At 33.1% G+C, this 15,216-nt stretch overlaps 1 protein-coding gene across 6 annotated transcripts; it reads left to right on the top strand.

Annotated features, from left to right (window-relative positions):
• Positions 1 to 2,703: 2,703 nt before the first annotated feature.
• Positions 2,704 to 13,446, top strand: LOC126717187 (sugar transporter ERD6-like 5). 6 transcript variants are annotated; one of them, XM_050418624.1, is made up of 18 exons: positions 2,704 to 3,000; positions 5,238 to 5,300; positions 7,837 to 7,926; positions 8,038 to 8,100; positions 8,382 to 8,447; positions 8,531 to 8,596; positions 10,624 to 10,699; positions 10,778 to 10,842; positions 11,024 to 11,116; positions 11,213 to 11,293; positions 11,385 to 11,469; positions 11,591 to 11,634; positions 11,741 to 11,803; positions 11,883 to 11,942; positions 12,023 to 12,076; positions 12,814 to 12,886; positions 12,995 to 13,109; positions 13,195 to 13,446. In XM_050418624.1, the coding sequence occupies exons 1-17, from the start codon at positions 2,797 to 2,799 to the stop codon at positions 13,081 to 13,083; spliced, it is 1,335 nt and encodes a 444-aa protein (XP_050274581.1). In that variant the 5' UTR covers positions 2,704 to 2,796; the 3' UTR covers positions 13,084 to 13,109; positions 13,195 to 13,446. The 6 variants fall into 6 exon arrangements, with proteins under 6 accessions (XP_050274581.1, XP_050274578.1, XP_050274579.1 ...); XM_050418619.1 differs by having other exon boundaries at positions 2,713 to 3,000; positions 12,827 to 12,886; XM_050418620.1 differs by having other exon boundaries at positions 2,718 to 3,000; positions 8,041 to 8,100; positions 12,827 to 12,886.
• The last annotated feature ends 1,770 nt before the right edge of the window (positions 13,447 to 15,216 follow it).

Below are 15,216 nucleotides of genomic sequence, written 5' to 3'. Positions count from 1 at the left end.
TGGTTGTGCTTGCTATCCCTATCTTAGGCCCTATAATAAAAATAAGTTTCAACCCAGGTCTCAACAATGTATTTTCCTAGGTTACCCTCCTTTGTCAAAGGGCTACATCTGTCTTGATCCTACTTGCAATAAAATTTACATTGCCTGTTATGCTGTATTCAATGAATCCTTGTTCCCTTTTGCTCAGTCCTCTTTTTCTACTAATCCTAATACTCCTTTTACTACTACTATCTCTCTTTGGTTTCCCAATTCCATATCAGGTTCTTCTTCTGATAATGTTAGTTCTCCCTCTACATCTATTCCTCTTTCCACTTCTGATTTTGGTCCTTCTTCCACTTCTTTGGATTTCACTTCATCTTTGTTACCTTCTTTACTTCATACTTCTACTCCTATTCCTATGGTTCCACCTCCACCTCCTTCTAGTCTTCCTTCTTCCCTTTCCACTATTTCTGCTCCTGCTGCTACTTCTCTTCCTATCTCATCTTCTGTTGTTCCTTCTGCTTCTGAATCTACTCCTAATTCTTCTTCCAATCCTATTTCTCATAATTCTCATCCTATGGTAACAAGATCTAAACATGGGATATATAAGCCTAAAGTTTTATCAGTTCAACATGATTATACACAGACTGAACCTCCTTCCTATGCTATTGCTGCTAAACACTCTCAATGGGTGGCTGCCATGGACTCTGAGTTTCAATCTCTTCAGAAACAGAAAACTTGGTCCTTGGTTCCCTTGCCTGCTAACAAGAATGTGGTCACTTGTAAATGGGTTTATAAATTGAAAAGGCATGCTGATGGGTCTATTGCTAGGTACAAAGCCCGGTTAGTGGCTAGGGGTTACCTTCAGCAATTTGGGCTTGATTATGATGAGACATTCAGCCCTGTGGTCAAGCCTGCTACTGTGAGGCTTCTTTTGGCTTTGGCTGTAAACAATGGTTGGGAGTTACGGCAACTAGATGTGAGTAATGCCTTTCTTCATGGCATCTTAAGGGAAGAAGTTTATATGAGACAGCCTCAAGGCTATGTTGATCCTCAATTTCCTCATCATGTTTGTCTCCTTCACAAGGCTCTCTATGGTCTTAAGCAGGCACCTAGGGCCTGGTTTGAGAGGTTTACCTCACATTTGTTTCATGTTGGGTTCTTTGCCTCTGGTGCTGATGGGAATTTATTCATCTATAGGCATGGTTGTCATTTGGTTTTCCTCTTGCTCTATGTGGATGATATTATACTTACTGGGAATGATAAGGTCTTCACTGCTTCAATTATTCAGCTCTTAAGTTCTGCCTTTGATCTTAAGGATCTTGGTCTACTCCATTATTTTCTTGGGCTGCAAATTGAATATACTGATTCCGGTCTTTTTGTACATCAGACAAAGTATGCCACTGATTTGCTGTCCAGGTTTGCTATGTCTGATTGTAAGCCTTGCAAGACCCCTTGCCCTTCTAATCAACATCTTCTACCTCATGATAGTCCCTCTTTATCTGATGCTACTTCTTATAGAAGTCTTGTAGGTGCCCTTCAATACCTTACATTTACAAGGCCTGACTTGTCCTTTGCTGTCCAGCAAACTTGTCAATTTATGAGTGAGCCTACAGAGAATCATTTGCAAGCTTCTAAGCGTATCCTCAGATATCTTAGGGGTACCTTACACTATGGCTTAGCTTTTACTCCGGGTTTTCCTTCCTTGTCTGCCTTTTGCGATGCTGACTGGGCTGGTGATCCAGTTGATCGTAGGTCTATTTCTGGTATTGTGGTTTTCTTTGGCAATTGTCCTATTACTTGGTCAGCCAAGAAACAGTCAACGGTTTCCCGATCTTCCACTGAGGCTGAGTATAGAGCTTTGGCTTCTACAGCTGCTGAGTTGTTTTGGCTTAGGATGCTCCTTCGTGATTTGGGCTTATTTCTTTCCACTCCTCCTTTGTTATGGTGTGATAATGTGAGTGCTTTGGCTATTGCATCTAATCCTGTCTTCCATGCTCGTACCAAGCATATCGAAGTGGATTACCACTTTGTGCGTGAGAAAGTTCTTAGAAAGGATCTTCTGGTGAAATTCATTTCCTCCAATGATCAACTTGCTGATATTTTTACTAAAGGGTTGCCTTCCTCTCGGTTTCATTGGTTAACTTCCAAACTCATGTGGAAATTCCCCTTTCGTTTGAGGGGGGATGAAAGCAGTAGCAGCAGTTGTGTACTTGAAGAACTTGAAGATGATTCAAGTCCTGTTCCAATGGTCAAGAAGAAACAGAGCAAGCCACCAGATGATGTCGTTTCACTATAGCCTTAAGCAACAACACGTTGTCGTTTAGCCTTATTTATTTTAAGTGCAGACACGTGTGCACGTGTGTGAAGTAGTTAGAATAGATCAGTCCTGTATTTGGGTATATATTAGAGATTGCTCCTCTGTAATTTCAGTGTGAACGATTCTTGATAAACTACATTTTCTGTTAGAAGATTTTCTCTCTTCCTCTTGTGTTTGTTACAGTCTGGTGTGTGAGTTTTAGAGCTTCTCTGTGTTCTTTCACTATTGTTAAAGAAAAAATAATAACTCCATGTATAAGTCATAATTAATTATTCACAGCTACGTCACAATTTTGGTAACAAAAATATTGTAGAATAATTTGTGGTTTTATAAACCTACTTTGAGAGTATCTACTAGTAAGTACAATAATTGCTGGTCTTGGAACGTGGGAGAGCCCACATACAGTAGTCTCTCTATGAATATTCTCTCTCATACACTAACATAATTTCTTTCCCTATAGGTTTTCTGCCTCAGTACTTTTGTATTCAGAAAGAAATATGGAGGATGAAGTGGTGAGAAAGTCTCTACTTGTAAAACAAGAGGCGAGTAGTAACACAGTAGATAATGGCAATGGCCATGTTGGTGATGGTGCTAATACTAATGGTGGTGCTACTGTTCGGCCAAGTGATTCCAGTGCCACAGCTATTCTCGTTATCAGCACCATTGTGGCAGCTTGCGGTGCCTTCACTGGTGGCAGTGTTGTAAGTATAATCCCATTTTTATATATAATTACTCATTCAATTATAAATTTATAATAGTAAAATTCTTTTGTTTTTCACCTCAAAATTACAAATAATAGTAACATTATTAGGAGGTGGGTCGGTTTGGTTAAATGGATTTTAAGGTGGATGGAAAAAGAATGACAAAAAATAAGAGAAAAAGTAATTTATAGAGATGTTTGGTCCAGTAAAATTGCAGAAGGAAAATTAGTAGAAGTCGGGTGTTTTTTTCTGGCACCAAAATGTTTTCTTTCCTAATTGGAAAGAAAACTAGAGGGAAAACAGAAACAAAAAAAGGAGCTGCTTTTTGGACCATAATGACGTTCAAAAAAAAAAAAAAAAAAAAAACTGGAATCAATTATTTTTTGTCCTTTTCTTTTTCATTAGTTTTCTCTTACCATCTGTTTTTGTCCTTTTCTGTTACCATATATATGTTATCGGTTATGTATTTTTCTCTTCTTCTTTTTTTGTCTTTTTTCTGATACTTCTCATTCCCTTTTTTTTCATCTATTTTTTCTTAATAATTTTTTTTAATAATTTTTTTGCTAATTATTTATTTATTTAATAGGGGTATGAAAGTAAATTTATACTAACAATATTTTCTATCCTCTCTTTTTTTGGATTTGGAAAATTTCTTTTATTTTTATTTTCTCTTTTTTTATATAAAATATTAAGAATCTTTTTCTTAAGTTATTTTGTTAGTCGATTCACTATTTTTTTTTTTGTAACAATAAAAATAAAGAAAATAGACTAACGGTGTTTTTGTCTTTGGATACTTCTATAGCTTAAAGAATGGAAAAAATATGATGTTTCAAAAAACTTTTTTTTTTTTTTTTCTTGGTGTTGTTTTTAATTTAGTGAGTAAAATATATATAATACGAAGTAGGTTCGATAAAGTCAGATTGAAACTATTTGGTTTTAACGTTTTCTCAAAGTTTGATTCCTCTCATTGTCATTATCACCAATTTATCATTTTTTTAAAGAATAAGTTTAGTGTCACAAATTATGCCACAACTCGTCCATGTGGCGAGTTGTGGTTGGTGGAGGGTGTTCTCATATGGACCCACTATCACCCATTCACCAATAATAACTCGCCACAAGTTGTGGTCCTAGGCATATTTAAAAAAAAAAAAAAATTGTTCACAAGGGTGTTATTTTTTTTGTTCACAAGTTACAAAAAGGATATGAGAACATAATTTTGTTTATAAAATAGAATTTGGGCTAAGCCTATAACTATAGAGACAAAGGAAATTGTTTCAAAACTTATTATATATACTGGTAATAAGTCAGATTGAAAACTTATCTAATTTATTGGTTATTATTTACCAATACTAAGGTCTTTTGTCAAACAATTTTTGTGCATTTAATAAAAAGCACAAGTTTTTTTTTTTTTTTTGAAAAATAGGTGATTAGCAGAGATAGACACATACAAATTAAACTTCAGAGAATACAAAAACAGTGAAATCAAAGTGATCAAACCAGCTGCGAGAATGAGATAGAATGTTAATAAAGCGCCTTATTTACAAAGAAAAGAATTAGAAGAATATAATAGGATTTGGAGTTGTTTTCGAGAGAACCATTACTTTGATTCGTTGTTTTTATTTATTTTTACATAGATTCATTGTTCTCTTGGTTCAAAGTGCCTAGGGAACTGTAACAGCAAGCAGAATATGGAAAGAGGGCATTGGTATTGGAAATAAACTTTAAAAAATTAATTAAAAATGAAAAAAAAAAATATATTGCAAGGCATGCGTCACTTAGCAAAATTGAACTTCAATTAAAATTTAATTGAATTTAGAGTACTTTTTAAGTTTTGTACCTAATAATTTACTTAACACAAAAATTTTAGAATTAAATAAGATATGCCGTGCAAAATTAGACTCTAATTTAGAATTTAATTGAATTTTCTCTTTGCATTGATTGTGTGTGTCTATATATATATATATATATATATATATAATGTCGAGCTCCATTTTTTTTTTTCAAGTAAAAAACTAAAAGTTATAATAAAAAAATAAGGAAAGAAAAATATTTTTAAAAAAGTTTTAATTGAAGAAAAAGAATGCCAAAAAGTAAAAAACTGTTACCTACTATCAAACATTAATTCTAACCCAGTTATATAAATTCACATCAGTGCTTCGGTTACATGATGAACTGATACGGGTTGAAATTGAAGTTTTCTTTTGTCTGAGAAATTAATGTTTGTGGTTTCTTTGCAGGCGGTATATTCATCACTTGCTGAGAATGGAATCATAGCTGATCTGGGCCTTACTGTGGCAGAGGTGAAGTACTCATGTCCGCGCACACAAACATACACATACCTCTAAAGTTAAATGAAATTAAAATTATTACATTGTTTCTAAAATTTATCTTCACAAACATTGGCTGCAAATAGTACATATATAGTAATAGATCTCATTTACAATCGCCAAGTGCTAGCTAGGTTCACATGCAAGTTACGAATATCGTTCATCATTTTACACAACTGCTAACCGCTAGGTATACAAATATTGCAAACATGAGGCATACTTAGTAAAAACTAAAAACACACATACTATACTGTATATCAGGGACGGAACCAGAATTTGAACTTAGGGGGGTCAAAAAAAATTTTATTTGAAAATTTTTAGAAATTGGTATATTAATACTAAAAGTTGCATCATCAATATTGGTTCTCAAATAATTTGTATTTTTTCTTATAAATAAATCGAATATTGTAATTGACTTTCCCATAATCTAAAATAAAAGTCATATTAATTATAAGGATTTATAATCAATACTTTTGTAACTCAAGGGTTTGAATCCCCCCTTCTTCTTGTTGTAGTTGTCGAATTATTTATAAAAAAATTATAGGAATTTATCATGGTTTTAAAATTACAATTGCAAAGAGAACTAAAAAAATGAATGGTTCTAAATTTCTAGGTTCTTTGGTTCGATTCAAGTTGGACTGATTCTTTAACCTTTTCTTTGTTTTAAAATTAATTTATTTAATATTTTTACATTATTCTATATTAACCTATATTAATAACATCTTAACCTATCCCTTTTTTCTAAGTTCTAACAAAAGGTTTACTCTTTATAAAAAAGAAATAAATAAAATAAAAAATAAAATAAAACTATTGGTGTACTGTGTACCCCTGTTATTGGATTGTTAGTAGGCACCATGATTTTGTGGCTACTTGTAAAAATTTTCACTGATAGTTTTGGAATAAAAATTTCAACTTTCCACTTTTATGACTTAAAGATTAAAGAAAGGCAGAGTAGCATCCACCTCACAAGTCACAACACACCACAAGGCAAAGAGAAAGAGAGAGAAGGGAGAAAAGATCAGATCAAAGAAGGAAGAGAGATCCATCCATGAGACCAAACCTTGTCTAAAAGAATTTTTGTTATCTGGTTTTGTGAATTGTCCAAATGATTGTCTTAAGGTTTTTGTTTTTCTTGGGCAAATGGAATGCAGGAATGGTCAAATAAGTTCTCTGTTTTGATTTCATGGGCCAATTTGAAAAGTATTTTGAGGGAGGGGGCCAAAATATAAATTTTAGGGACAAAATTCTGGACTTCTATGTAGATATACATCTTTGGTTTTTCAAAATCTGGGGGGGGGGGGGGGGGCATGGCCCCCCTCAACCCATACATAGGTCCGTCACTGACTGTATATTGCATGTACATACAAATTTGTATACCTATACATCATATCAAATAAAAATACTAAAAATATATATTACAAAGTTTTTGAAACAGTTTTTAAAATTTTGAACCAAATGAAATACGTACGATATAATATATGTACCTATTCTTTTTTTTTTTTTTAATTATATGTACTTATTCCATGTCATATATATTCTCTCTTGGATATTACTATGTATGTGGGCAAAGAAATTTGGAAATAGTGATGGGATAAGATGGCAATAAGGATGGTTTGACTAATGCTTATATAAAATAACTAGGGTAATTAATCAGTAGTCTCATACTCGATCTAAATCATAACAATGGTCTTAAAGATCCTAGTAATCAAGCATATTGTGCATGCCATTGCTACTTAGCTAGCACCAATCACAGAATGTAGAATGAAACTAAATTTAAGTTCTCTTTGCTTGGCTGCTCTGTCAAAGATAAGTGTATATGTCAGTTCAGTTTTGACAAGTGAGGAGAAAACTTCTTTACTGCAGAAGGAATGGATTCAAAGCTTCCGCTAGTCCAACATCATAATAATCAAAAGTGTAATATATATATATATATATGTGTGTGTGTGTGTGTGAGAGTGTGTATAAATATATATTGGACTAGTTCATTGGGTTTGGTTAACAGGTGCCCTCAGAGCATTAGTTAATGGATTATTTTAAAAAAGTTTTGACATCACTTTTATGAGAAATATACAAAATGTTTCTAAAAATATATAAAATTGTTAAAAAAATCAGTTTTTTTTTTTTTTTTTCTTATAAAACGTTTCTAAAAATATTTTATAAACTAATACCTCTAAGACAAGAAATTTTTATTTATACTAGGAGAATTGCTGATGATGTCCTCCCTGACCGATGAGATGATATCATCTATGTAAATGTATGTGTGAGCTTCTTAATCAGTATAAGGAATAAAATATAAAAATTATCAGATGATGTCATATTTGCATAAATAACAGCATTTTATTGGTTGGGAGGTCAAGGAGAATCATGTTAGCAATCCTCCTGATGGACCTAATAATTTCTCCTCTAAGACATCCCTTAGCTTTTCCATAATTAATTAAGTAAATTGCTAATGTTTCTTTATACTTCTACTGATATATTTGACTTCTACATCTTTCTCTCAAATGTGCAGTATTCACTGTTTGGATCAATAATGACCATTGGAGCAATAATAGGGGCACTAATAAGTGGAAAGATGACGGATGTCATTGGTCGAAGATATGTATGTTTTTCAAGGCCATATTTCTACAAAATGTTAATGGTGTTAAGTTTTTCAACTCAAAAATCCCAAGCGATTCTATAATTCCTTTCTACTTTTATTAATATTGTGAAGCAGACATTTTGGATTTTGGATATATTCTACATCATGGGATGGCTATCAATAATCTTCGCCAAGGTTTCATATCTTTCCCTTTTTATTACATTCCAACGATTCTATCTTTTTCTCCCTCTTAATAAGTGTGGATATTAGGATTCTGTGCAATACTTAAGGTATTGCATTGGGTGCAATTACTCATCATTCCTCTCACAATTTTTTTTACTTCATTACTTTTTTACTCTCAATCTTAGCCTAGGGTATTGCACCTAATTTCAATACGGATACATCTGCTAATTTTAATCTCACATAACTCTTTTGCATTTATATCATAATACTAAATGTTTTGTGCCTGCTGAAAGGGTGCTTGGTTGCTTGACTTGGGAAGACTGTTATTGGGAGTTGGATTTGGAATTACATGTTATGTGGTATAAATGCAGTAAGATTGATTTTTCAAATTCATACACTCATGAATACGACCGATAATGAATTATCATCCCACTGCAAACAGGGACCTGTGTACCTTGCAGAAATAACACCAAAGAATCTAAGGGGAGGGTTTATGTCAATAACTCAGGTATATTCAATCATTCTAAACTTTTGTATCATGCCTTGAATCCAACTAAATAAGTTAGGTATGTGACAACAATTGCACACTTATAGATTTTCCAATAGTAATTCAATAGGTATAATAACATCCTAACATAATACGGAATCCATAGCACCATAATCTAGGGTGTATATACTCATGAAGAAGGTTTTATTCTCTGATTGGATGATGAAACAATATTTTTTAATGTGATTTTGAATAGAATGTGGAATTTAGATTATGTATGTGTTAGGTTTAAAGTTGGCAAATTCTATAACAATGTAATTGTCAAATGTATCAATAATAAGTTCATACAAGTTACATCATGTTCAAGACCATTTTTGCAATAAGCAGCTCAAGAGAATTAGTTTAGAAAGATACAACTACTCTTCATCAAATTTTGACTATCCCTCGATCGTGGCTTGATCGATCGAAAATTGGGAACTCAAAATTATGTTGTGTATTACTAAATGCGGTATTGTGGGTAATTTCTACCCTAATGAGAGAGTCTATATAAAAGGCCTATTAAGTACAACTTTCATAAGGTTGGAAACACTGATAACGTAAGCAATATAGAGAGAAAATTTTAGACTTCATCTTGTGTACTTATGAGTTCAAAAGAGACATTTTCCCTATTGTTTCTCACTAGTGAGATCAAGAGCTGAAGCCATAGAGCCATCATCCTAGAGTTGATGCAGAGTTCGAATCTTCAAGAGCTTGTAGGAGTCAGTCGGATGTTCTAGTTGTGAAGTGTGGGTGCTTCATCCGGGGAGGTATCTAAGGGGTCCACATCACTTTCCTAATTATAAATAGGTCACTAAGTGAACCTCAATTCTAGATTTATTTTTCACTAATGAGGTTTAGGAATTCTCCTAACTTCGGTGAGCCTAGACCTGTCCCGCATGAAGATAATCACAGCTACATCATCGAAATGCCCATGTCTCTTTTCTTTAACAAACTCAAAAACAATCTACATCATCGAAATGCCAACTTTATACTGTATTTAGTATAAATAAATTTCAAATAAGGTCCATTCATTATGCTTCAACATCTAGCCCTTAACCACAAGCTCAATGATATCTTAAAGTTCCTAACTAATTAAGGCCCCAACTGACCTAGTTTAATTCCCATAAATCCAACCACTCCATGATCAGCCTTGATTTCTCTTTGATTTCTAATTAAATTCATCTATCCTCAATAGAACTGTCACTAGAAACCTTGGTTTTTTAATCGATTCAATACCAAAAGCAAGGTATGTATAGATTCATTCATGATCCATGTGTTCCAACAAAGAGCCAAACCCATTTAGGGACTAGCAATATCATGAAATTTACATTAAAACGAGTCTCACATATGGCCAATTAACAACTTGAAGTTAAACTACCGCACACCCTTGGTGCGATGGTCACTTTACAAATATAAGTACTTATGGGGTGTGGGAGGCAAGAGTTAGGGTTCAAGTCTCTAAGAGGAAGCTTCACACGTATATAAACTTAGATTAGGCTAGAGTAGAATTCTTATCTTGTTAAAAATAAAATAAAAAAATAACAATTTGAAGTTAGAACATTAATGGAAACTTCGCCTAAATCAAATTATATGAAGCCTAAGGATAAGGTATGTTTTGTATTGAAGTACTTTTTTTTTAGAAACTTTTTGTCTTGAAATACTAAAATTAATATAAAGGAGAGATTTTTAGACTTCTTGTCTTAAGAATAAACAGATTGACCAAGCATTAAGAATTTAAGCCCTCAATTTTCTTCTCTTTGAAATCCTTAATAAATCTTCTATCTGGTGCTTTTTTTGAATTCAGGTTAGTCAATTTAATAAACCAATAAGTTGCTGGAAGGTCATTAATCTGAATTTTCTAAAAACCCCACCAAAAATAAGGAAATATATTTCAAATTCTAATGTAAATTTTCTAATTTAACCTATTTAATTTGTCCTTTTTGGGATATTAACATTTTGCAATTGGAATTTACTTTTTCTTTTGGTGGATCATATTTTTCATTGTACAGTCGATGACAGGTTATGGCTCTTCTCTCACATATCTCATTGGCTCAATTATCAGCTGGCGCACCTTGGCCATAATAGGTAGATTTGTTTGCACATTATATTTACAAACTAATGGTTCTTTCTTATGTAATGGTTTCTACATATTTTCATCCTCAGGCTCTATTCCATGTATATTAATGTTCCTTGGTCTATTTCTCATTCCAGAGTCCCCTAGATGGTTGGTGAGTTCAATTGAAATTTAATTAAAATTTGTTAGTTGAGGACAGAATTCTCATTGTTTTTATTTAGGGATGAGCAAAGCTGAAACCATGTTAAAATTAAATCAAATTGCAGTAGTTCACATTTAAGGTAGTACAAGAATGCATCAACATTCTCAAATGTTCACTGCAAATATATCTGCAGGTAAAGATTGGCAAACAAAGAGAATTTGAGGCTGCTCTCCAACGCCTCAGGGGAGTCGATGCTGATACCTCTCAAGAGGCCTCAGATATCAAAGTAACATATCATTGAAAGTTCTTTTGGACTCATTATTACCATATTATTGACATCAACACAGTGAACTGAGCCAGTTGTCTATCATGCAATGTACAGGATTATACTGATAACCTTCAACAAAACTCAGATGACAAAATTCAGAACTTGTTTCAACGAAAATATGTTCCTCTACTCATTGTGTGTTGAAAAAATCAATCATATCCTGTGTTACTCCCTTTTGTGATATATAATTTGTCTAATCCATGGATATGACTAAACTAATGTACAGGTTGGAGTTGGGCTGATGTTAGTGCAAGTACTTGGAGGGCTCTATGGGTTTCTGTTTTATATGAGTGAAATTTTTAATTCTGCTGGTAAATCATGGAGATTATTAACAGAACTTCATACAAAAATAAACAAAGCACAAAACTTATGTTTACATGTGTGTGTGTATATATATATATATATATATTTATATTTTTTTTGGGGTGACAGGTATCTCTAGTACTGTTGGGTATATAGTGCTGGCTGTTACCCTGGTAGGTCTTGAATATATATATATATATATATATATATTTTTTTTTTTAAAATATTGTGCAATTTTTTTCAGTGAATTTCTCAGAAGAGTGGATATTTCCTCTGCAGATTCCTTCAATTTTTCTGGGCGCCTCACTGATAGATAAAGTTGGAAGACGAATGATTTTGATGGTTAGGCTACAAAATAAGTTTCTTAAGTTTAGAGCTTAATTGATCAAAGATTTAATAGGATAATCTGCAATGTTTGCAGGTTTCTGCAATGGGGAATTGCTTAGGTTGCTTCCTTACAGGATTAGCATACTTGTTGCAGGTTCCTTAACATTATTTTGAACATTTGACATTTCTGTGTTGATCAATCACCCTCTGTAATTTTCAATATGCTATAAACAGGACCATAACTGGTGGAAAGGAATCAGTCACATTTTGGCCCTTGTAGGAGTATTGGTAATGATATTTTAATTGTCAAACATTTTTATACTTTCTTCTTACTATTAACTATCATTGGTAACTTTTGGTTTCACAATCTGTTTTGTATATGTATATTTTGTTATGTAGCATTTTGTTCTCTCCTTTTCGTTTAATCTGTAAGCTAATAAAATAGTTAAACTGAGCAATGTGGCAAGACATTGAAACAAAACTGCCTAAATCTCTTCATTTGATCAGTGGCAAGAACCTTGCTCTGAATTGATGTCCCCACAACAATAAAAACAGAAGAAAGGATCAAAGCACATACACAAGAACACCAGGTTTACATGGTTTTCCCACACTAGGACTACAATCATTGAGTTTTTATAAACTCCGGAAGGAGTTACAAAGATCATAGGTATATATATGATCCCAATTACCTTAGTGCACCTAAGAGTACTTCTACTATATTCTCAAACACTGGAAATATCCCAATAGTAGTACAGATGCCAACACAGTAGATCAGTAACCACATACATCTTCTAATGTCAAGTTTGGAAGGATTTATACAAGTTTAATTGCATTCTTTTTTCTTTGTTATTTCATTTTCAATTTCTTTTAGTGTTTTCTAGTCTTTACTCTTTAGCAGGGAAAGCTCTTTCATCCTTGCACTGTTACACATAACCATCATCACTTCTTTGGTGAAATGCAATCATATTTAAAAATGATAATTTCATATTCTTGTATTTGACTCATATTTAAAAATGAACTGTTTGATTCTGCAATCAGGTATATATGGGATCTTACTCATTTGGCATGGTAAGCATACCATGGATTATAGTCTCAGAGGTTGGTTAACATTTATTAGCTTGATAAGTTGATATCTTCATCACTTCAATGGAAATTTAAATTAACAATGAGTATAGCTCATACTGAATAATGTTCCTCTTTCTCCAGATATTCCCTATAAATGTGAAGGGCTCAGCAGGAACTCTTTGCAATTTGGTCAATTGGTTTGCCTCCTTTTTTGTTTCCTACACCTTTAATTTCTTATTCAAGTGGAGCTCAGCAGGTGATGCCTCGCACTTGTTTCTTCCTGTGTCATTGAAAGTTTTTATTCCCAGTGGTAATTTAGTTGTGCATGAATACCATTTCAGGAACATTTTTCATATATTCAAGCATTTGCGGTTTGGGTGTTCTTTTCATTGCAAAACTAGTACCGGAGACTAAAGGGCGAACATTGGAAGAAATACAATCATCACTAACTGGCATTCTGCAATGAGGAGCATAACACTAGAGGGGTATCAAATAACATGTGCTTGTTGCACTGCATCAGTAACAACGAATCTAATAAAAATTTATTTTTGATTAATCAAATTAATGCCACACTGGATTTCCCAGTTTTACTAGTTACATGTCGATGGGTGTGTCTGTGTTGTTGTCATGGTAGTAGTCTATGATGATGGGTGTTGTCTGTTTTGAGAATACCCTAATTATTTATGTAAAAGAAGAAAAAATTGCAGTTGGGGATTGGGATCTCTCTTAATATTTAGACAGAACTGCCACTGCAGGATGGGACTATCTTTATGCTGTGCAGCTGAAGGAAGAGATTTTAGCCATAATATGTCCCTTCAACTCTATCAAAATGAAAGGTTTTCATGTGACAGCTAGATGTTTGTGATGCCTCTACATAATGCAAAATTCTTGTATCCGACATGCACATAAGATACCGTCTCCTACATAATCTTTAGTAAAATGAAAGACATACAATATTCCCTTGTATAAGTCTTAAAAATTCTGATTCTAACTGATCTTTGGTGCTAACAACAAAGTAGACAATTTTGTTACCTGGATTGAAGAAGAACCATGTTTCTTAGAGCATGCATTATCTCATGATGTAGCTTTTCTTTCAGTTAATGAATAAAGTTGATTTACTTCCTATCCAAAAAAAAAAAAAAAAAAAAAAAAGAACAATAAATTAAGTAGAGCTCATACAATGCCTCTAAGAATGCCTCCCATGTGACTTATTTCTCAGTCTCATTCAACCAATCTCTATCCCTCATCCCACCAAATGGCAAAAAATTCACATGCTGCTCACTAGTGTCTCCCATGCTAAAAAGCACAGATATAGATATGGATACAAGTATGGGTACCTGTACAAAATGGCAATGCGGGAATTTTTGAAAGAATTGGACATGATATACAGCATGATATGCCTATTAAATAATTATTAAATATATTTTTATTCATATTTCTATATATTATTGTTTGTTCATTTAGACCCCTTTAAATCAGATTGTTTAACCTAATATATTAATCCAGTGATTACTTAGATTAATTATTCAAATCTAGGTTAAACACAAATAAATCATATCATGCAAAGCAGCGAAAAATAAATAACACCACGATATGATGACCCAAGAAAACCGATAAAACAAACCGTTTCAAGGTAAAAACTTATGGAGGATTTGACCTAACTATCCTCAAGGTAAAGTAAATCCACTATAAGAGAATTGAAGTTTTTACAATCAAATTTAACCCTAAATCTATTGCTACCTCAAGTAGTAACTTACTAACATGACCACGGACTCCTTCTCTTCTTGGATTTGTAGAACACAAACTCCCACGTTTGTGACTTTGAAATCCCACTCAAAGGTTTATCAACACAAACTCTCCAGTTTGTGACTCCAAGACCAACCTTGAAGGTTTAGATCATCAGCAATTATTGATCTTTTATGCAGCAACTTCAGATCTACCAGATCTAATGATATGAGAATGATTTTCAGTAGTGACTTTGAAAGAGGAAGGCACAAATACCTTTTAGATCTCATAAGAGCACCTCTAAATTTTCTCAAAAGCTCTAAAACGTAGTTAGGGTTTTCCTTTATATACTAGAAGTGTTTCAATTGAAACCCAAAATGTTTAAGTAGAGTTTGGACTGAAATAGAATTTTGCAGAAATTTCATGCCTGTGATTTTCAATCGGTCAGATCTAATTTTCGATCGGTCAGATTTCACTGAATTTGAACACTTCTTTTTGCAGCTTGTATTTTCTTGTATTCTGACTTGTAACACCTTAAACATTGTCTAATAAACTCTATAGACCCTAATATTTATACCTAGACAAGTTTGAGTTCCTGGTTTGCCAATTGTTCTAAACTTTTAGAACCTAAGAATTAT

Source organism: Quercus robur, chromosome 3 (assembly GCF_932294415.1).
Source record: "Quercus robur chromosome 3, dhQueRobu3.1, whole genome shotgun sequence".
NCBI lineage: Eukaryota > Viridiplantae > Streptophyta > Magnoliopsida > Fagales > Fagaceae > Quercus > Quercus robur.
Note: the sequence above shows the minus strand (reverse complement) of the source record. Positions and strands in the feature narration are given on the sequence as shown.

Coding starts and splice junctions, on each gene's coding strand:
- LOC126717187 (XM_050418619.1), top strand. CDS start 2,797: ATGGAGGATGAAGTGGTGAGAAAGTCTCTACTTGTAAAACAAGAGGCG. Junction 3,001..5,237: donor CCTTCACTGGTGGCAGTGTT/GTAAGTATAATC, acceptor GTTTCTTTGCAG/GCGGTATATTCATCACTTGC. Junction 10,700..10,777: donor GCGCACCTTGGCCATAATAG/GTAGATTTGTTT, acceptor TTTCATCCTCAG/GCTCTATTCCATGTATATTA.